Source organism: Numenius arquata, chromosome 14 (genome assembly GCF_964106895.1).
Source record: "Numenius arquata chromosome 14, bNumArq3.hap1.1, whole genome shotgun sequence".
NCBI lineage: Eukaryota > Metazoa > Chordata > Aves > Charadriiformes > Scolopacidae > Numenius > Numenius arquata.
This window is the reverse complement of record NC_133589.1, coordinates 4,157,459-4,179,568: the sequence shown is the minus strand read 5'-3', so window position 1 is coordinate 4,179,568 and position 22,110 is coordinate 4,157,459. Positions and strand designations below refer to the sequence as shown.

The following is a 22,110-nucleotide window of genomic DNA, read 5'->3' as shown; positions in this document are numbered from 1 at the left end:
CCGGGGCGATGAGATGCCGGGTCTTGGGTTTAGGTAACGCCGGCATCCGGCATCGCCTGCTGGAGGTGCCGAGGACAAGGACACGCTTTGTTCTGCCGAAGCGCAGGGCACGGCGGGCCCTGAACCCACCCGAAAATGGTCGGTTTAGAAACGGGGTGGGGGGGAGAGCCCAGGGCAGCCCCCAGCTCCAGGGTGAGGGAGCAGCTCTGTATCCGGCTGCCGCAGCCCCTCGCTGGCTTTTCCCGCTGGGGATGCTCTTTAAAAAGCAAAAGTTTGGGAAGGGAGCGCTTTGGCGTGATCCTGCCTTGTCCGCGAGGATTTGGGGTGTGTGTTTGGGGGGGTGTGTGTGTGTGTTCCTTCTCCCCATATTTCCTCCCAGTTTGGTGTTTCTGGGATGCCACATCTGGGTGTACACACACACACACACACACACACCCCCACCCCGACTGGGGTAAAAAAACCCACCGTATCTGCTATTTATTCCATTTTCCTTCTCGTTCGCTTCTCTCCAGCTCTTTGACACCGAGGGGAGGGCGACCGCGGGAGCCCTTCAAACCCGTGGGTGCTGGCTGGAGGGGGGGGACACGGGGCGGCGGGAGCCCTGCCGTACGGCAGCGCGGCGGCGGTGACAGTTGGGTTCCCTCCCCACCCCGCCAGGATCAGCTGTTGGGCACACAATATGCTCCGGTTTTTCCTCTCCAGCTGTTGCCGCTGACGGTTATGGGAAGCGAAAAGGTGGTTGGGAGTTTGGTATCTCTAAATCAGGGAGGTGATGGGCAGAAAGGAGGGGGCTGAGGGGGGATGCTGATGTATCTGAGGCTGGGTTTTTTGTTTAAATCCGGCGAGACCTCTTGAAATAGCGGCGCAAGGATCGTAGTGACCTTGGGAATAAATTTTATTGCCGGCGTAGCAGTGGCCAAAGAGCCATTTTGAAGGAGCGGGACGCGGGCAGGCAAACTGAACATGGTGGGCTCGGAGCAAGGGAAGGAGCGAAGCAGCGTGTTCGGGAGAAAACAGGCCTTTTTAGGGGAAAAAACCAGAGATTTTAAGGCACTCAGCCCTGTCTCTCCGGATCTGTCTCCCCGGCAACTTCTGCAGAGGTTGCTCATCTGCTGCCATCCATCTTACCCTGCCGCCTTACTGCCGGTGAAGATCCCTTCTTACGTTTGGTGGTTAGATATATTGCCCCTGCTTCCCTTTCTGCCCCCCTTTCTCCCCCCCTTCTCAGCAGAACTCCCCCTGGCTTGAATATGCGTTTAACACATTTGGTTTAATTGCTTTTAATAAAAAAAAAAAAAAAAAAAAAAATAATAATTGGAGCGGCCAGCGTGCTTGGGAGGAAGGGGTTTTGAAAGGATTCAGCTCCGTGCCGGTGGCAGGGGGGTGTGTGAATGAAATAGCCCCCGTGTTATCGCTGCGTGGAGTGTGTGATTTGGGTGTTTTGTGTCCTGGTCTGCCGGGTGGAGAGGTGTCCCACACGCCGTGTCACGCACAAGCCAAGCGGATGATATTCTGGCCAGTAAAGATCCGGGCAGGGGAACGAATCCGGGTGCAAGGCATCTTCCCGGGGTGCCGGTGGGGAGCCCAGCACACCTTTCCCCGGCTCCCGGTGTGCGCGGCGTGCCGGGGGTTTCCCTTTGCAATCCCGGCGCTGCAGCCAGGCTTTCTCCCTAATGAGATTAGCGACACAAAGCGGCGATTCTTCTGCCGCCTTTAATGGATGTGCGGGGGGTTTGTGTGGGATCGGAAATTCCTGCTTCCATCAGATGAGCCCTCTCTGTGACTATTTTGCGGACAGATCTTCCTTTCCTCAGGTTCGGGGCTGACATTTCGTACTGGCACAAGCGTTTCAGGCTCTCCCCTCCTTCCCGGTCCCAGCCACGGTGAATTTTATCTTCTTTCCTGCTGCGAATCCCTCCATCCACCCAAGCCAAGCGCTTCCATCTTGTGGAGGACACGAAAGCTCGGAGGGCCTTCCCCGGCCAGGCTAAATAAACGCGGCTGGGAGGAAGGAGAGATGCTAAAGTCGCTCTTGAATCGTTCTTGCAGCTGCTCCTCGGTCTCCCTGGCTGAGATGCGCAAACATACACGTGTGTGTATATACGTACATATATAGGGCATCCATCTAGCGCTTCACCTGACGGAGGGCTGGCTGTCCCTGCCGGGTGGCATCGGGGCCAGGTTGGCAATTTGTCAAGAGCCCAAGGGCTGCGCTTCAGTTTGAATACGGATTTGCATAATTCATCAGGAGTTAAACCGCGCCGCCATAATATTTGCCTCTGCGTTTATCTCCCGTTACCGGCGGCAGGGAGGTGTGTGGTGGTGGGCGTTTGCCGGCCGCGGAGACCCCTTCGCTTCACGGTTCGGTGCTTTTTTGGCGGGGAAAAGGTGGCGTGGGCTGATGTTGAGGAGGATGTGGAAGGAAAAAGGGCCGAACGCGGGGTCGGTGGGAGAGGCTGGGCACAGGCTGAGCTTTTTGAGCCTGGTTTCCTAAGGAAAAGAGGCTTACGGGATGTGTGGAGCTCGTTCTTCCACCCTCCGATGTCTCTCCCGGGGTGGTTTTGGTCCCTGCGGATGCCGTGGAGGTCAGTGCTGGGCTCTGGGAGAGGGATACGTACCCCCAGTGGCACGTGGAGCGGTGCAGGCGGGCACCTCTGGCATCACCGCTCACTCGCCCTGTCCTGGCCAAGCGGGAGACGTGAAGTCAGAGCTGATCGGACTCGGTTGGGTCATCAGTGATGTCCCCGCTTCAGCCCTGGGGTGTCTCTTGGAGCCGGTCCCCTCTGTCTGCCTGGACCCCCGTGTCGTGTGTTGGTCGCTGAGCGGGCAGACGTTGGTGTTGCGGCGTTGAGGTCCAGCTGGGGTGTTGTACCCGTGCCTCAGTGTCCCTTGCAGTGCCACCTCCCCATTGCAAGTCTCCCCGAGGGGCGCTGAGCCACGGCGGCCGCTCTGCAAACAAAACAAGGGGGTTTAAAATAAGCAGCGGCGGATCCCACGTCTCCCAGGGCTTTGAGTCATCCCGGCTCGTGCTGGCTGTGCCTGGCAGGGAGCCGGGAGGCAAAACAAACCCGCGTCCAGCTGCCACCTCCCCGCCAGATGTTCGTGGTGGGGTGGCCGGTTGGGTTTCGGTGGCGGTCCTCCCAGCGAAGCGGATTGAGCTGCCATGGGGAGATGCCACCTCTCTGGTGGCCCTGGTGAAACCCTGGTGAAACCTGTGGCTTGTGGTGGTCCCCAGCTTGGGGACCTACAGTTGGGCCACCTGATTTCTGGAGGAAGGGGTGAGATGGACAGCCCCAGTCTGGCACCGTGTGGGCTTGGGTTTGGAGAATGGGGGGTGCTGAGGCTCCTTCCGGCTCACCCAGGCATGGGCATGGTGGGGACAATCCTCGCCGTGCTGGACAGGAGGACAGGCAGGGACAAACCCGGGAGGGCAATCCCGTGGTGACCCACCACCCCAGGTAGAGGGGAGGCAGCCAGGGCAGTGGGTGGCCACGGCCGGCGATGGGAAGCCGAGGGGACGAGAGGGCGGGTGGCATTTACCTTCTGGTGGGTGCCTCGGCATGCCGTCCGTCTGTCCGTCCGTGCACAGGGCTGGCTGCTGCCCATCGCCGGGCGGTGTGTAATTCCTCAATGGGAGGGCAGGGAGATAATGCTGCACGGTCCCATTTAACCTGCTGGTGACCTGGTCTTAAGTCATTGTGGCTGAAAATAGAGCGTGTTCCCTCCAGGGCACGGCTAATGGTGCTGGGAAAGCTGGGATCTCTCTTTGAAGGTTAATTTAATTGCTGCTGGCAGGCACTCAGGTGCAGGTGATGTGGGGACCTGGGGGGTGCCATCCCACAAGAACTCCCCCCTCCCTCCCCTCCAACGCCTGTAGCTCTCCCAGCTCCGGCAGCGAAGGGTAACGAGCTCTTTTCTAACGAAGGCACGGGACAGTGGCTCAGAGCCAGCGCGTGGGTGTCGCTGGGTTAATTGCGAGGGCAGGGCTCAGCCTGGGGGGAGCATCGCATCTTCTTCTTCTGCACGGTTTGGGTGATGAAAAACATAAAGAAATTAAAAAAAAAAAAAATAGGGTGTGTTGAATTCCCGTGCTTAGGAAGGAGGGGGAGGACCTGCAGTGAAAGCCTGTGCCCGGTGCCAGGAGCAGAGTCAGCCCTGGGGCCCCTGTGCTGGCCACCAGTGGCTGCAGGGTCTTCACCATGTTGGAGCGTGGAGCAGAGCGAAGACATTTTAATGCTGTCCTAGAAAATCAGGAGAGGAAGGCGAGACTACAGTCTAGCAGCCAGCTTCTGCAGTCCTGGGGATTCTGCTAATCATTTTGAGAGTCAAAATTAATATTTTTTCATTTCCGTACAGCATCTTGGTAAATGTGGAGCTGAAGAGCCCACTGAGTCGCCCCTTGCTATTTGAGGAAAGCTGTGTGGTTGTGTAGTGAGCGCCTGGAGGTTCTGGTGGACCCCCGTTGGGGTGTGAGGTTTAATTATGCCAGTGGAAAGGGGGAGACATCCAACGTGGTGAGGGATTTCAGGCTGGGGACGCAGAGGAGAAGCTCCTGCTGTAGCAGCCAACAGTGACCCAGGAGCGCTGACACAGGTTTGAGTGTTTGTGCGTCAGGATTAACGTGGGACTGGGTCGGTGCTTCCCAGACCCCCCCGTGTTGTAGGCTGTGGGGACCCGCTGCGCATCACGTCGAGGGTCCCAGCGGGGTGATTTCCATCCTGGTCCCTCCGTTGGGAGGAAAAGCCACCTTCCCTCTGCCAGAGGGATCCGTGTCCCCACCTGGGTGGCTTCTGGTGGTTCCCCACGCAGTCACTGTGCCTGGCTGTGCCCGCGGGAAGCTGGTGGGCGACCTCATGGGACATCTTCAGGGCATCCCATCGGTGTCCTTCTCCTGTGGCCCCAAGCCCTGAAGCGCTGGGATACCTTGGCTTGCGTTTGCTTTGTTGCACGGTGGAGGCCGAGTCTGCAGGATGCCGGGGGCAGAGCCGGGGCGTGAGCACCGATCCCTGGAGCGCTCGCGGCCGCTTCTTCCCATTTTCTCCTCCTCCTCCTCCATCTCCGGGGTGTTGGGGCCGTTCCAGCTCTCGGGTGAGGAGGAGGTGAACACTGGGGCTCAGCCTGATGATATTATTATTTTTCCACGGAGGCAGGGAACCGCTGCAGACACTCCGGTGCCCTTTGGTGTGCATTGGCTGCGGGGGGGCCGGCAGTGGGGTGATTTCACTGGGAGGGCAGCAGGGCACTAAGATCATGGCACGGGGTAATGGTTTCGGGAGGGCTCCTCGGAAACCCGGCGGGAGGGAGTGCACGGTGTCCCTGCGCTGACGCAGCCCCGAGCGATAGTAAATATTGAGCAAGAGCCGCTTAAAAATAAAGCAGCCTGGACGCAGATTCCCAAGTGGAATAAAATAAAATTAAAAGAAACAATAGAGAGCTGCGCTGAGCTGGGGGGGGAGCAGGGAGGGAACTCGCCTTGGCTTTTAAGGTAGTGATTTCGCCGCTGAAGGAAAGCGGGGCGGCGTTGTTCGAGCCGGCAAAGGCCGGCAGCGTGGACCCCCCGCCGGAGGATGCTGTCTCCGAGCTCGCCGGGACCTTTAGAAGATTAAACGAGGAGTTAAATTGATCTGGCTGCTCCAGATCCGGGGGGATGAGATGGAAGGCCTTCAGGGGACACGGAGAATTGAGGCTGTAAATTAAGGCTTTGAAGCAATTGCCAGCCCCTGTGGCACGGGGTGTAGATACGGCAGGGTCGGGTTTTTGGAGCGGAGGGTGGTGGGTTGCGATGGTGGCAGCGGCTTGGGGCTGTGGGGACAGGGACCGGCCAGCGCTGCGGTCCCAGGGACATTCGATCCCGGGGCTTTGGTTTCATCCCGACGTGTTCGGGGGCTCGCATCGCTGCCGTCTCGTGTGTGGCACGGAGTCAAGGCGGCTCCGGTGCCTCGGGTGTCACCAGAGCCGCCCTGGCAGACGGGGGAGGAGGTGGCAAAGATTTACGCTGTCAGCGCTCCTGGCTCTCAGCTGTTTGCAGCTATAACTGCGCGCCGGAGAAAGAGCTGCGGCCGTCCCTCGCCGTGCTGCCGGTCCCCGTGTCGGGGGGGGGGGAAGATGGGGAGGTGTGTGCCGGAGGTGGGGGGGCCCCCTAAAAGAATCTTCCTCCCCACCTCGGGAAGCTGCTGCTCCTGCGGGGAGAGGATCAGGGATGCGATGATGATGATGGTGAGCAGGGGCAGTGCGATGATGATGATGGTGAGCAGGGGCAGCTGGTGCTGGCCGCCGGCGGTGGGAAGGGATCCGGTGGGAGCTGGCGGCCGACGGGTACTGGCTGTGCTTGGACTTCTCCCGGATTCCCTGCCGGGGAAAAGGGGAGTCGTGAGGATGTAAAGTGTTTATTCAGCCGTTTGTGGCGTGGACTGGTGTCCCAGTTGGCTGCCTGCGAGGTGCTGGGAGCCGGACTGGGGAAGAGGTGACTGCGCTCCGGGCCAAGGGCGGCTGCGGCTGCTGCTGCGTGCCAGAGCCCAGCAGAGACCGGGGCTGCCCATCTCCCTCCATCCAGTAGAAATAAACCCAGACCTTCTCCACCGTGTTTTCCTGGCCCCTCTGGGCTCGGACTGGAAGGACCGAAGGGACAAGCTTTTTGGTTTGGGCCCCTCCGAGGCCGCAGCCCTTTGCTGCGTGGTGCCAGCCTGCTTCCTGGCAGTGTGTCTGTCCCTCACAGCCCGGGGAGGAGGGGACGAGGTATCGGCAGTTGGAAATATTTCATAAGTGGCAGAAACCCGTAACGGACAGACGGGGCCGATGGAGGAGAGTTACTTCACCTCTCCCAGGGCGCCGGAGGCCGCGGGTTTTCCGGTGATGGGGCTGTGGCTTCTTGGGCAAAGAGGGCTCGTGCCCGGGGCTGGGCTTTGGGGTGTGCTTTGCGACTGGCATCGCACGTGGCCACCTGCTTGCCCATCCAGGCTACCAGGACTGTCGCACAGCTGTGGATACCCTTTGAGGCGATGGCAGGGACTGGAGAGCCGTCCCAGGGCACTAACAGAGGCTTTTGAGGACGCTGCTTCTCCCTGGTTTGGAAAACACAGAGCCAGACCGGGCAATTCCCTGTTGAGTGGTGTCTCTGTCGCTCCTTCTTGCTGTCCTTCATGGATGCCCGAGTGAGCTGTCACCTCTGCACTGGGTCACCAGCCGGCGTGGAGGGTGGTGTGGGGATGCTGTGAAGGTGCTGGCCGGTCACCTGCAGCCGGGCTGGGTTGGAGCAGCTTTCCCAGCACTGGCACGCACACGTCACATCAGGCCTGTAGTCTGGCTTGTCCGCCAGAGCCATGTCCATGGGAGGGACGCATTCAGCTCCAGCATGTCCCCTCTCCAGTGGGTCCCCCTCCTGCCGACTCAACCAGCTGGGGCTGAATTTCAGATCTGTGGACTGGGGGGCTGAGACGGAGAGACCCCGCAGGTTAAAACCTCCGGGTGGCACATGGCAGCCCACTCCGTTGCGGGCTCGTCCGCCCCCCCAGCCTTTGCCCCCTCGGCCAGGCGATGTTTTCTGGTGGCTCTCTCCTCCCTCCTGGGGAGCTTTTGGCAAACCCCGAGCGGGCTGAGCACGTGGGGCCTGTTTCCCTCCCGCTTCCCCCGGCGCAACCTCCGGCCTCCAGACGTTTGGTGTGCGGTTTGTGCGGTCGCTGGTATCTCATCTCCCCATCAGTCACATCCCCTCTCGGTGGTGAGTCACCCGGCCATACCTCTCCCCGCCCCCCCCCCCCCCAGCCCCGTGCCGTTTTGGAGAGCTGAGCAAAGATGAAGAAGACGTTTTCAACTGGGCTGACACATCTGCACCCGCCAAGTTCCTCTAATAACAGCCCTTCATGATTTATGTCTCAATCGTGCAAAGTGGGTACGTTTTACCAGCTCGTGGTGGAGATGGGAAGGTGGGGATGGATGTGTGTCCCAGCTCTGTGCCTGTCCCCTACGCCCACTGGGGCATCTCAGGGGGAGCCGAGCAGGGACCTGGCATTTTGGTTGCTGTCACCTTCCTGCGGGGTTAAGGTGGCTCGAGGGATGATCCCTGTGCCCCTAAAACCTTTTTACCCTCTGAACTGGGCTGCTTTAGATCGTGTGTGCCCACACTGGCAAAGTGCCTGCATGGGATTTGTGCTGGTGGTGCCTTTCCAGAGGCCGTGGTGATGGGCATGGGGGTTTGGCATGGCATGGCAGGGAAGGGAAAGGGGGGCCACAGCCGGTCTGGTGCTGGCAGTGCTGCCAGCCCGCCTCTGGGTGAGCAGTCGGCTGGAGGAGCGTGGCTGAGCCTGCCCAGACCTGTCGGCGTGTCCCTGGGCGAAGCCGTTCTCGCGCTGGTTCAGCAAACACTCTGGCCCCGGGGCAGATGGAGATGGTTGTGGTTCCCCCCCCCTTTCCCCTCCCTTTCTCCTGGCAGAAGCCCATGGTTGGGGTGAGCTGTGCGTTGCTCACTGCGGTAGAGTTTCTCCCCTTGGCATCGCTTTCTGGCACCGAGATCCAAGGAGGGAGCGACTTGCCCGCGGCCACCTCCTGCAAATGGAGCTACTTAGCGCATGAAGGAGCAGCATCACCTCCAGGTCCTGCCCGGGGGAAGCGGGGCAGCAGGTTTTCGGGCTGTGTGCGAGTCTTACACCAGCCCGTCAACGTTGCTGCTGGAGGAAGGGATGCTCTTCCTGCCTTCCTGAGGCAGTGCCTCAGGGTTGGATTTGCATTGGGTGCATCCCCAGGAAAGGCTGTGACTCGGATCCCTCTTCCCTGCCCCGGCTCTGGTTCCCGGCAGGGGAATGGGCCAGGTAAATAGAGCTCGGGCGTCTTCTCCCTCCAGGCATTTAGGGAGGGAAAAGAGTGTTGCTGGTAAACCGGAGGCTGGTGCTCTGTTTTTGCTGCTGGGTGATGCAGTCAGGTTTGTGCCTCATTTTCCTCACCTGCAAAGCTTTGGGATGGACTTGGAGCCCCCATGCTGGGATTACACCTCTCCCAGGAGCAGCGGTGCTGCCGTGGTTTGCTGGAGGCAATGCGAAGGGCTGCCCGGTGCGAGGTGGCTTTGGGGTTTGGCTGGTGGCATCAGCTCGGTTCTGCTGCTGCCGCTTCCCAGCTGGGGTGGTGACACTGCCCTGCGGGGTCCCCAGCTTGTTCACCTGAACCTGTCTCCAGCTTGGACTGCACATGAAGGCACTTGTCACCACTCTGCTCCCTGCACAGCGGCTAGAAAACTTCTCTGACAGTTGGAGTGGATCCAGAGGAGGCCACAAAAATGCTCTGAGGGCTGGAGCCCCTCTGCTGTGAGGACAGGCTGAGAGAGTTGGGGTTGTTCAGCCTGGAGAAGAGAAGGCTCTAGGGACACCTTATTGCAGTCCTTCAGTACTTAAAGGGAGCCTGCAGGAAAGATGAGGACAGACTTTTTAGCAGGGCCTGTTGCGATAGGAACATTAGTTTAATGGCTTTAAACTAAAAGAGGGAAGAATTAGACTAGATATAAGGAAGATATTTTTTACTCTGAGGGTGGTGAAACCCTGGCCCAGGTTGCCCAGAGAGGTGGTAGATGCCCCATCCCTGGAAATGTTCCAGGTCAGGTTGAATGGGGCTCTGAGCAACCTGGTCTAGTTGAAGATGTCCCTGCTCATGGCAGGGGGGTTGGACTACATGGTCTTTAAATGTCCCTTCCAACCCAAACTATTCTGTGGTTCTATGACAGCTCGTCTTATGATGGGCAGGATTTCATCTGCCCTTCGGCCCCTGTCGTCACACAGTTCCTTGTCCCCTCGTTCTTTCGGCCAGCTTTCCCACTCTTCCTCCTCCTCCTGCAGCCCCAGGCTGAGGCTGGATCCAAGTGGTGGGATGTGATGATGCTGATTGCGGAGGAAGCCCCAGAGCATTTGGGGCTGGGGCTGACCCTGTGTTATCCCTGGGTAGGATAAGATGCCGCAGACAGGGAGCTACACCAGTAGGACCGGGAGTGTAACTGGTGCCAAAGTGCCTCCTTGGGTACCAGTACCATAAGTTGTGTGCAGGTGTCCCTGTGCTGGGTGACAGGGCTGGATCGTATCCCCTTCCTGGAGCTCTGCAGGTGGCTTCATGTCCTTGCACCATGTGCAAATGGGGATATTCCATGGGCATCTACACATGTGCTCTCGCCTGCTGGAGCAGCTGCAGCTGGGATGGAGGTCTAGCTGGGAGAAGGGGCTCATGTGGGGAATGTCTGGGGCCGGGGCTGCCGGGCTGGTGTGGCATGGGGTGCTCCAAGGGGTTTGCCGTGCTGCCACCATGTGCTCTGCCAGATGGGACTCACGTTCCCTCGGAAATGTGTCGCTCCTGCTCCAGATGCTGGCTCATGGCCAGCCCAGCTGTGCCGGCACAGCGTGGTGGAGGTGGCACAGCGGAGGCAAGCATGCTGTGGAGTGGAGCTGCTCATGGCAAACCCAGGGTGGGTTCCCCTGGGCGCTACTTCGCTCTCTCCAGCCCTGGAGTAAGAAAAGATGTTTGGAAATGCTCCAATATGAAGGTTTTTGGGGTTACTAAGGAGAGGTGTGAATGCGTGTGCACACTTGGTGCCTTCACAGCACCCTAGAAGATAAATGGCCAGTTTTACCTGCTGGGAACGGGCTCTGGGTTGAACTTCACGGGCACAGCAGCTCTCCTGGTCCTGGGATGGCGTGTGGGGGCGATGCCGTCGGGAGCTGTCGGGTGATGGATCCGGGCCAGGAGCTGCGGAGCACTGCGTCGGTGAAGCACATGTGCCGGGATGCAAACATGTATGCGAAAGAGATCCCGGCTGTCTAAATAATGTGAAATATTGACTAGCGCTCGCAGATGGTGCTCCACGTGCAGCTCCGGGGACTGAACTTCTGTCTCCTGTTGGGTTTTGGTGTGATGTCGTTTTGATCCAGTTGGATGCTGGACTCCTGGCAAACTCGTTGCCTGGTTGTTTTCAGTGGGATCATTGGATTTTGGGGAAGTTGGTTGCTAATGGGGACTGAGGGGGAGAAGGGAGGGTTGCAGAGGACTTGACTGGCTCTTTCAGACTCTCCTGATGGCTTTGAATCGGTTTTTAAATGATGGCACCGACTGGGAAGCTGGTTCTTGCAGGGTGTTGGGGTTTGTAGTATTGCACGGGTGCCGTTTGGTGGCAGTGTTGCAGAGGAATTGCTGCCTGTAGCCAAGAGCTTGTGTTATTACCACTATTATGGTAGTTGTATTCACTGATGCAATGCCGCTGATGACTGTTTGCATGAGGACGTTGCGGGGGGCCCCGCTCCTGGAGGAGGCCCCAGTGTCCAGGACATAATCCAGACCGTTGGCAGCTGGGCCTTGGGGACACTGCCTTTGTATCAGCTTGGGGTGGAGGCAGCAGGTTTTCCTCCTCTGTTTTGCCTTCCTTGGGGATAAGTTGCTGGTTTTGGGTACGTGGAGCTGTGCTTTGCGTGAGCTGCGGTGGAGGATGCTCTCGCGTTTTCCCCAAAGCCCCTACCTGGTGCTGGGCTGGGACAGGCTGTGTTGGCAAGAGAGCTTTATTGCTGCTGGGGAAGCACGTTGGGGAGTGCCCTCACCCACAGGTCGCTGTACGTGTGACAAAACACCTTATCGGCCAGGTGGTTTGGCTGTTTTTCCTGCAGATTTCATGCTTTGCTCAGAAAGAAGCACGTTCCATTTGCAGCCCCACAGGCTGCAAAGCGAGAGCCCCGCCAAGGTGCAAGGGGCCAGCTGGGGGGGGGACCTGCAGTGGGGTACCAAAAATGGGGACCCCACCACAGGCTGTGTGCGTTGTCACACGTGTCCCCCGCAACCGCCACTCCTGGCGCACGAGGGACCGACAGCCACAACAGTCTGTGCTCCCGCGGGGCTAGTTCCAAGGCTGCTTGGGCTGAAACATGTTTCCCTCTTCTGTTTCCCGTTTTTCTGCAGGCTTTTCCCATCTGCCTAATGGCCTCTACCCATCGTACATTCCCCTGAGCCACCTCGAGCCCCCCAGCGCCGGCAGTCCTCTCCTGGCCCAGCTGGGCCAGCACAGCCTCTTCGAGTCGCAGAAAGGTGAGTCTGGGTCCTCGGTCACCCCTGGGTGCTCGCCCTGTCCTTGGGGCTTGCTTGGATACTGGGATGTTGAGGGTGAAGAGCAGGAGCCTCCTAGGCTTATCATGCAGGGATGTTTTCCTGGTCTTGGGAGTACCAAGATGTGGCTGTGGTGTAGGGACCTGGCAAGGTCCCTCCTTGAAGCCTCCACGTGCTGCTGCATCTCATGGCTCAGCATTTATCTGAGACAGGGTTGTCCTGCATCCCCACCTGGGCCATGAGGAGGTACCTGCCAGGTCTCCTCTTCCCTGGTTCCTTCCTGGCCATGTGTGAGATCCTTGAAACCTGTTCCCTCCTGGTTTGCCACCTCTTGCCTGTCTCTGTGTAGGACTGAAGGGGTTGGAGGCCCGTGGTAATCATGTTTGCTCTTGCTCTGCAGATGGGTTCTACCTGTCCGGCCACGCGGGCCAGTCCCCTTTGCACCCGCAGCCTCCCCTCTCGAGGACGGCGGGCAACCACACGTCGAGCACTTTGCTCCGGGAGAAGGACCTTGGGCAACTGCACAAGAGCTCGAAAGAAGGCCTGAAAGACCCCGGTGGGAAGGAGCGGGCATGCCGGAGCGATCTTTCCCTGCCCTTTGCCAAGAAGGAGGGCAAGCCAAAGGAGGAGCCCCGGCCCCGCAGCGTGGTAGATCTCACGCAGGACACCAAGCCCGACAGCGACCGGAAAGTCAGCGTGGTGGAGAAGGCGGTGAAGGTCGGCGAGCGTCTCTCGCCGTTCCTGGCCGAGCACATGGCAAATCGGGGTGTGGGCGGTGGGGAACCCAAGTCCAAGAATCCGCTGCAGAGCTCTTCCCTCAGCAACTGCAATGGCGGCGGGGACCCCATGCTGAAGGTCCTGGGTGCCGAGCAGGATCGCTGTGCCAAGGATCCTGCTCGGCACGACGAGAACATGAGGCCTTCTGCGCACGCCCACGCCGAGCGGCTGAAGCGGGGGGAGCCCCTCCTGCCCTCCGTGGGTGCTTTGCACGTCTCCTGCAGCTGCCCGTCCCCGCACCCCTCGCAGCCGGGGAAGATGACGCCGGCCACCACATTCCCTCCGCAGCCCGTCCATTCCAGCATGTACACCATCTTCCCGCCGGCCAAGGAGCTGGGGAGGGAGCACAAAGTCATCGCCCCCACCTTCGTGCCTTCGGTTGAAGCCTACGACGAGAGGAGCGGGCCCATCCAAATCGCCTCGCAGGCCCGTGACGCCAAGGCGAAGGACAAGGACCTTGGGAAGGTGGGGGTGCTGCAGTCACCCACGGAGCGGTGCCTCGCGGACGCCTCTCGCACGCTTTTGTCCCAGGACTTTTCTTGCCACGGCGATGCCAAAAGGATGGAGGTTCTGCGGGAGAAGGGCTCGGTGATCAGGGCTAACTCCATGGCGCTGAAGAGACAGGTCACTTCGGAGCCCTTCCTCAACCGGCCAGGGCTGGGGTCTCCGGAGAGCAGGGAGTTCCTGGCCTCCAAGGACTTGCTGAAGCCAAGTCCAGAGGCAGAGCATCGCTCCTGCGAGCGGGACCGCTTCCAGCGATCCAGCTCCAAAGAAGCAGCAAAGGTCTATGGCACTTTGGACTCCTCCCGGCAGCATCTGGACCACGGTCAGTTGAAACCGCCCGAGCAGAAGTGGAAGCCCTTTGAGATGGGCAACTTTGCCACCACGCAGATGGCAGTGCTGGCCGCGCAGCACAACCACGTCACCCGGGCGGAGGAGGAAGCCAAGAAGGTCTACCTTGACCCCAGCGGCTTGCCACGGTCCTCAGTGGTGGGCTCACGGGGAGCCGCGGATGTCCTCCACCCTGCCTCCCATGGAGAAGGGTCGGCCATGCAGAGCCTCATCAAGTACAGCGGCAGCTTTGCCAAGGAGACCGCGTCCCGGCAGAGCTGTGGCAAGAAGAGCCCCTTTGGTGGCTTGGGCAACATGAAGTTGGACTCTTCGCAGCTGGGCGCCTCCAAGGTGCAGCAGCTGCTGTCACAGCAGCCAGCGAAGCAGCTGAAGAGGGACCCTGAGAGACCCGAGAGTGCCAAATCCTTTGGCCGCGAGAGCATTGGCTCCCAGGGTGAGGTGGAGGTGAGGCACTTGCCCGTTGGCATCGCCGTGGCCGTGGCCCGCCAGAAGGACAACAGCAGCAGCAGCAGCAGCAAACTGGGGCCCAGTTTGGCGGACCGGGATCGCTCGCTGTCTCTCAGCAGCATCAAAGGTAGGTTCCCCGACCCGTCTCAGGATCTGTTCCCCAGGGAGAGCAGCCCCAGGCTGTGTGGCGTGAGCCGAGTTTGGCATCCTCAGCTCCTTTTGCCTCCCATTGCCTTCCCAGCCAAGGGCACACTGTAAAAAACCACAGCAGGAGGGAGTCTCCCTTTCCCTCTTCCATCCCCTCTGTCCCCCTCCGTGGACAACCCCTCTCCATGTGTTTGATCCCCGGTAGCAAAGGGAGTGACAGAGAAACCCCTTTATCCACCTTTGTGCTGGTGTTCTAATCTCAGGGTTTTGGTTTAAGCCGTGGTGCTGGAAGGAGGGGGGGTTGCTCTGGTGAGCTTTTTGGTGCTCCCCTTGGCTGGTGTAGCGAGATAAGGCCTGGGGGCTGCCCAGCACGGGGAGAACTCGGCTCTGGCGCGCCAAGGAGCGATGCCAAAGCGAATGATGGGTAAGCAAGGGTTGGCTTTCCATTTTTAGCCTTCCCCTTTGCCATTTTTCCACCTTTGCCCCCCTCTCCCCTACTTCGGGGGTTTATCCCCGTCGGCAGCCCCTCTCCCCGTTCCCATCGCCTCCCGTCGCCTTCCCCGCGGCCGGGCGGGAGCCGACCGAGGACCTCGTGGGGCAGCACAGGGAGCTGTTTGTTCAGCCGTTCAATCATCCCAGACCCTCCCAGCTTGCGTTAAATGTAATTTACTGAGCCGAACTAAAAGGCTGCAAACAAGGGTTGGATTCTGGCAGGCCTCTGGGCTCGTTGCTAAGAGATGCAGTTGGCTTTCAGACAGAAAACAAGACTGCTTTTCTCCTCCTCTCGCCCCCCAAATGCTGCCCCCGCTTTGTGTGCCAGGAGATATTCGTCTAATAACATTAGCTTGCTTGCGCTGAGTGGACGGTGCTTGAATGTTTAGACCTTTTAAGAAGGAGAAAGCAGGCTTTAGTTGGCTAATCTGTAGTATTTGGCAAGTAAAATGCAAGTATTTAGTGCTGGGCATTGGTTGTCAAGGAAACGGACCTAAGCCTTTCCTCCGTGCATAACTGATTGAATTTTTCTATGCGGTCCGTGCGTCATGTTCATATATATAGACAAAATGATCATTCACTGTCCGGACAATCATCGGTCTGTACAGAAAAGGGACGTCCTGTCGGCGGGGGGGTAAGAGGGAGAGGGGGCTAGGCGGGAATTAGACGAATAAGAAAGTGTGTGTGTGTGTGTGTGTGTGTGTGTGTGTTTGGATGGGGGCTGAGAAGAAGATGATAAGCCCGTCTATAAATAATGGAGCGCAAGTGATGTAGATGGGAGAGGGAGGAGCGGAGGTAAAATAACAAAATAATATGTTCCTAATAAAATGCTGGGGGAGGGGGGGGAGATCAGCTCACCTTGTGCCAAGGAGGAGAGGGAGGCTGCAAGTTAACCAAGGGCTTGTTCCGTATTGCTGGCACCAAAGAGGCAGTTGGGCATCGATTGGGGAAAATAAATAGGAAAAGAGGCTCCAAGGGGAGAAAACCTGAGTGGAAGGGGATTTGTGTGCTGGTGGGGATGCTGGTGGAGAGGCAGGGAGGGATGCTGGGGCTCCGGAGGGATTTGCAAGCCCTGGTGCCTTGTGCCATGGAGGGTGGGTAGTAAAACCGAGCAACGGAGGCTGCAAAGGGCATCATTCAGCCGGTTGAGGAGGAGCTGGCTGGGGACAGCCACTGCACGCGGTGTCCTGGCAGGTTGCAAAGGAGATGTGGTGACCCTGGCAAGTCCTTCGGGAGGGAGAGGCGTGTGCCAGGTTATAAAGCATCTTTGCTTTCTGCCTGAAGCCCGTGGCAGGAGCCTTGGGGAGAAGAGCCAGGAGAGATGTTGTCTTGTTCCTGGATTCCTTCTGACAGTAAAAGCTGAGGGAATTGGAGACTTGACAGCAAAAAAACCATGGGCTGTCCAGGTTTGTGGGAATACACAGCGGAGCCCTCCTTGAAAAGACTGCCTGTCAGCAGAATAGACTTGATGTTCCGAGATGCTTTCCCCATGTGCCAAACCTTATCCAGGTGGGAGAGCGAGGACCCTGGAAAGGGCTGCTGGGGAGACAGGGTGCAGCCGTGCGAGGCCGTGCTGCGCCGCTGAGCCCTGCGGGGAGCGGAGCATCGCCCGGGCAAGGGGACGATGTGCTGGCAGGGAGCACCGAGAGCTTGGGCGGGGGAAACCACCTTCCTCCTGGCCCCGTGAGACTGGCTGGCAGCTCACTGCAAGCAGGGCTGGGGTTTAGAAGCGGGAGAGGGGCAGAGAGTGGAGAGGGGCAATAGGGAATTGTGGAAAAAATGCAAGAAAAAAGCTAGGGAAAAAAAAAACAACAGGGGGAAGCAGGCCTAAAATCAGGTAGCTGGGATGAAGACCTTGGATAAAATAAGGGAAGAGTGGTCCCGATACCTGGTCCTGGCCGGGCCAGCGAGGAGCTGCTGTTTGCTCCTGTGAAGGTGCTTCCTAACCTCTCGCAGACGCGGCTGTTACCGTGCCAGGCTCTGTTTGCAAGAGCTGTTCTGATTCTGGACGAGCTGTTTCTCAAGCCAAACATCTAACACCCACCCCCCCCCCCCTTTTTGGACTCTTGCCCTCATCTGCCATATGTGCCCCTGCCTCGCCAGCCCCTCTCTTGTTGCATGGCTTGAGGTGGGGGGGGGTGTGCAGATTCCGGCTAACGGGTTGAATTGCAGAGCGGAGCACGCTGGTTTTGTGAGGGTCTGTAGTGTTGGTTCTGCCTGTTGCAGAAGAACAGGGATTCGAAGCATATTTAGTGCTCCCAGACTAGTTTACAAGAGCAGAAGATGCTTCAGAAGGCGCAGAGATAAATTCCGCCCCCCGCCCCGTGAGATGTGCTAAGCAGGACTGTGTGGTTTGATGCAGGGATTTTAGCTGGGCCTCGTCTCCTTCTGAGGTGGGAAATCTGCTCCTGTCCTTCAGCAAAAATGATCCCGTTGGTCCTGTTGCTCCCAGGCTGGTGGCTGTCCTGTCCTGGCGAGTGGGTCCCTTGATGGCTTGGAGACATGAGCCTCAAACCATGTGCAACTTGGGAGCCACCTTAGTGATAATACCTTGATAAAGACAGCCTTGCCCTGTCCTTTAAGGCTTGAACCTGACACAGTCTTGGGGACAGTGGTGTTTGGGTGTGCTGGCTCCCAGGGTACTGCCTCTCCAAGCCCAGAGGAGAGGGGACAGCTTTCCCCAGACTGTTTCTCATGTCTGATGGTGCTGGGTTGTCTCTTAGGGCATGGACGCTCAGAAGATGACTGCGGGGATGAGAGGAGCCGCCACCGGGACAGCCACCTCCTGGCAGGGCGCTTGGAGCGGGATCAGGAGAAGCTGCTCAGGTGAGGGTCAGAGAGGGATGGGGTCTCTTGCTGAAGTGCCACAAGCCGAGCTCGGGGACAGCCTGTCCGGAGAGGGGACAGGGTTGCGTCCATCCCCGTGCAGCTGCTGGCACCAGCCTTGCTGGTGAAGAGGGAGCGCTGAGTGGGGTACCATGGGGTTATAGGCGGATCCTGAATCTGCAGCAGAGCAATCCTAACAGACTGCTGCAAATCCATGCCTGCTCCAAAGGGATGGAGAGATGGGATGTTTTATTCTGGATGTGATGTTAACCGTCTCCCATCACAGCTCTCCTTGAGTGTCTGACCCTGGTTTGCACACACACTCGCTCGGCAGCCTGGTTCCTACCCCCAGGCTCCTCCAGCCATGCAGTAACCTGCAGCACTCGGACCCAATCTCTCTTTCTTTCTCTCTTGCCTCCCCCATCACCAGAGAGAGCAAGGAACTGGCAGATTTTGCCCGGATACACCCCTCCGGCTGCGCCACGAATGGTTTGAACTCCAACCTCATGGTGACAGGAGGCCCAGCCTTGACGGGCTCCGGGCGCTGGTCTGCAGACCCGGCTTCGCACTTGGCGGCCCACCCCTGGCTCCCCAGGACGGGGAGCCCCTCCATGTGGCTGGCCGGCCATCCCTACGGTGAGCGCCCTGGGAGGGAGCGATGTGTCCGTGGAGCGTTCACAGCAATGCAGTCCAGGGAGAGGTGTTGCTGAGTGCCCAGTGAGGCTGCTGTCTGATCACAGGGGAAAGGGGAGGAGGTATTTGGGAGCAGTCAAATGGTAGATGGCTTCTCGAGTGGGTAGGAGTTGCCTGCAGCCCTTGAGTTGTGACCGTGGTGTTTCTTCTTCCAGGACTTGGTCACCCTTCCCTGCACCAAGGCATGACTCCAGGCTTCCCCCCTGCCATGGGGGGAGCTCTCCCTTCCGCCTACCAGTTTGCCAGAGACCCGCAGTCGGGGCAGCTTGTTGTGATCCCCAGCGAGCACTTGCCACACTTCGGTAAGGATGCGAGCGTGTCCCTGAGGACCATGCTGTGACGGCTATGGAGGGAACAGGCTTTGGAGGGGGCTGGATAGGACCAGCAGCCACAACTCTAGGATGGGTGTGAGCTGACCTCTTGTTATATTTGCTTTGGAGATGGAAATACGTAATCTTCAGCAGTGGTTACTCATCCCCTGCAGGACCCCGTAGACTTTGGGTCCTTTCTTAGGAGAAACTACTTGTGGGCTCAGCCAGGATCAGTCAAACCATGGGTGCCTCAAGAGCAAAGCAAGTCAGACGGCTCCGTGACCTGTGGGGTGATGGGAGCGGGGCTGCTGAGGGGAAGACAACACCCTTCCCCCTCTGCATTTCTGGTTGCCTGATGTTCGTCATCCCCCGCACCCTGGGATTGGGGTAGAGACACTTCCCCTGAGCAATCCCAAATCCTTTAGCCATCCCCCATCTTCCTGCCTCCCTGACTGCATCTCCGCTCACTTCCCAGCGGAGCTGATGGACCGAGCACCCCCACTGTGGCCCGCCATGTACCCCCCGACCAGGAGCTCCCTCCAGCACGCCCACCAGCTCCAGCTCCTCTCCCATCAGCAGCTGCTGCGGCAGCATGAGCTGTACATCCTGCAGCAGCAAGCGGCCCACGCCATGGAGCTACAGAGGAGCGCCCAGCTCGTGGTATGTTTTCAGGATCTTCTTGCTTGGACATGGATCGAGCCTGAAGTTGGGGTGTCTGGAGGGGGGGGGGGGCGGAAAGCAGCTGCACCAGTGTTACTGCAAGCGTGTCCCAAGGGTATGGATGCATTGAGCAGTCCTGCCCCAGTCCCTGGGATACGAGGCATTCAACGCGTCCTGCACAGTTGGGGTGGGTTTTGGAGGGGTTTGGTGTGGAGCTGTTGAGCAGTGCTGTCAGGAGAGCTGCAGGCAGCAGCGTGACCTTGATTCTTTCTTTCCCCAGGGATGTCTCTGTTCAGTTGAGTGGTTTCATCCCTGGTTGCCTCCAAACAAACCTCCGGAGCGGCTCAGAGAAGGAGCTGCAATAGTGGCAGCCATCACGCTGGGTCCTTGGAGCCAGCTCCCATTCACCAAATGATTTTGGAAGTCATAAGCTTTCATTTGGGTGTTTCACACCCATTTAATTTTTATAGTGGTCAGCCATCTGGTTTTCAGCCTTCATTTTAGTTGTGTGCTTGCTAGGCTGGAGACTTAGAAATAGAAATGGTTTGCTTTGGTTGCAAGTGAAAGCTGAGACACCCTTCACGTGACTCCCAGAGCTGGGAATTGGTAAAGAAAGCTACTGCAGATCAGTGTCACCCTCCATTAGATTGGTCTTAAAATGGTGTTGCACTGGGGAATGCGTGTTGTGTTCCAGTGCATATTTGATAAGACCATGTTTTTGGTCTTGCTCGGTGATAGGTCTGTGCTCTCCAGGAGCAGGTAGGGATGTCCTGCTGAGTTTTGCTCTGTTCTTGTCGCAGGAGAGGTTGAAGGCGAACGAGCAGCGTGCAGATATGGAAGAGAAGGTGACGAAACGGAGCCTGGACAGTGCCAAATCAGGCCTCTCCTCCTCTGCCCCGGGACTGGTGCACCGAAAACCACCCGTGCTGTCGCCCAGCGCCTCCACGTCCTACAGCAAGGCTGTGAGTCCACCTCCCCTCTCTCCCAGGGCCTCACCCGTGTCTGTGCTCAAAGCTGAGGTGATCCAAAAGATGGAGGAGCCACCTTCGCAGCCAGCCTACTCCTACCCTGCCACCCCCAGCTCCCATCCTTCCAGCCCGCCCCCTGCCTCTCCACCCCCTGCCCCTGCCATCCCTCCAAAGGAAGAGGCGCCCGAGACCGTGGAGAAGAAAGACCTGGAGCTGGAAAAAGAGGCTGCCGGTCCATATCAGGCCTTGTTCCCAGGTAAGAGAAACCCTGCTTTGGCAGAGTCCCGTTGTGTTTGTGCCTGCCTCCCTGTTTCTCCTTGGCTCTTTCCCGCTTCCATCCCTTCCCCTGGAGAAAACCACGTAGCTCCTTAAAAGGCAGGGGAGAGGCAAGGACCAGGGGTGGTGTGATGGACTTGGATGGATGTCTGAGTCTTAGGGACACCTGGGGCTGTAGACCGTCTTTCTTCCCTTTGGTCGAGCCTGGGTTGGTTCCTCCAGGGCTGAAGTCTCAGTGGGAGAAGGATGCAGGAGGCAGATCTCTCTCCAGTTGCAGGAGAGTGCTGGAAAGGTGCAGAAGGGACCTCTGGGGTGCTGGTGCCTGTGGCAACTTGGCCAGGAGAGAGGTGCCCAAAGCAGCCACTGCTTGAGAATAGGAGAAGAGGAGAAATGAAGGGAACCTATTTCTGTACCTTAGAAAGAGAGATGCTTTGGAGACCCAGCTGATACACAGCCTGTCCTTTCTGATGTCTTGCAGAGATCCCCCCAGGATATCCATTCCAGTCCCTGCCTCCCTCCTTTGGAAGACACTATCCCTACCTCCTCCAGCCCACCGCAGCATCTGATGCGGATGGCCTGGCTCCTGACGTCCCTCTGCCTGCTGAAGGCTCTGAGCACATGGAGCTTTCCCCAGAGGTCAAGCCCATCCACCTGTCTCCGTCCAAAATGCTAGAGCCCATCCAAGCAGCAGCAGAAGAGGAGTCCTTGGAAGAGAGGGTGAAATCAGAGGTGCAGATGGAGGAGAGCCAAGAAGGCATCTGTGAGCAGGACATGGGAACTCTGAACATCGCCACCTCCGCAGCCGTCCCAGTGCAGAACGTGGACAATTGCAATCTCCTCTTGCATCAGGGTGAAGCCCTGGGTGCTATGGAGCAGGATCAGGAAGACCTCCAGAGCTGCCCGCCTCCTTACCAGGTTGTGGCCTGCCCTGCAGAAGCAGAGGCTCAGGCAGAGACCGGGAGTGGAGCAGAACCCTGCTCCGTGCACATGGACTATGACGGTTCGCTCGTGCACACAGAGAATGAGCCGCCTGAGATGGACTTGACGCCCCAGCGGGAGGAGGCCTCTGTAGCCATGGATCTGCAGAGCGCCGATGTGCCCCATGGGAGGGAGTTTCCCAGCCTGCCCCCTGAGGAGGGGGAGCAGGGGCCGGAGATCCCTTCCTACACGGAAGAGGCAATCTCTTGCCAAATCCCAGCTCTGGACATCAAGCCGGGCGACCCGCTGGCTGGGATGAATGCTTTGGTGGCTGCCACAGAAATGCCTCAGGCTTGTTCCTTGTTGACTACCACCAGCATCACTCCGTCCCAGATGAAGGTAGAGGTGTTACCTGACCAGGCCTTGGAGCACTCCTTCCTGCAAGGCATCACTTTGCTGAGTGAAATTGCAGAGATGGAGCTGGAAAAAAGGAAGCAAGAAATGCAAAGTAAGTTGTGAGTGCGCTGTCTGACCAGTCTTGGGCCAGGTTGGGTCTCCTGACATATGGCCCCAGCGCTCTCTGCGGATGGCATCTCTCACAACCTCAGCCAGGCAATGAGGAGAGCATTGCCCTGAATCGCAGGAGTGGCTGGTACTTTGGATGGGGTGGGAGCAGGGGTTTTGTT

At 58.6% G+C, this 22,110-nt stretch overlaps 1 protein-coding gene across 1 annotated transcript in view; it reads left to right on the top strand.

Moving 5' to 3' along the window:
• The window catches only part of TNRC18 (trinucleotide repeat containing 18), a 56,402-nt gene that overhangs the window by 5,931 nt on the left and 28,361 nt on the right, over positions 1–22,110 (top strand). The window contains exons 2-9 of the mRNA XM_074158252.1: positions 11,914–12,039; positions 12,458–14,260; positions 17,496–17,598; positions 18,029–18,234; positions 18,447–18,593; positions 19,078–19,262; positions 20,063–20,486; positions 20,985–21,932. Of these exons, the coding sequence (XP_074014353.1) occupies positions 11,914–12,039; positions 12,458–14,260; positions 17,496–17,598; positions 18,029–18,234; positions 18,447–18,593; positions 19,078–19,262; positions 20,063–20,486; positions 20,985–21,932 (3,942 nt within the window). The remainder of the gene's footprint in view (positions 1–11,913; positions 12,040–12,457; positions 14,261–17,495; positions 17,599–18,028; positions 18,235–18,446; positions 18,594–19,077; positions 19,263–20,062; positions 20,487–20,984; positions 21,933–22,110) is intronic.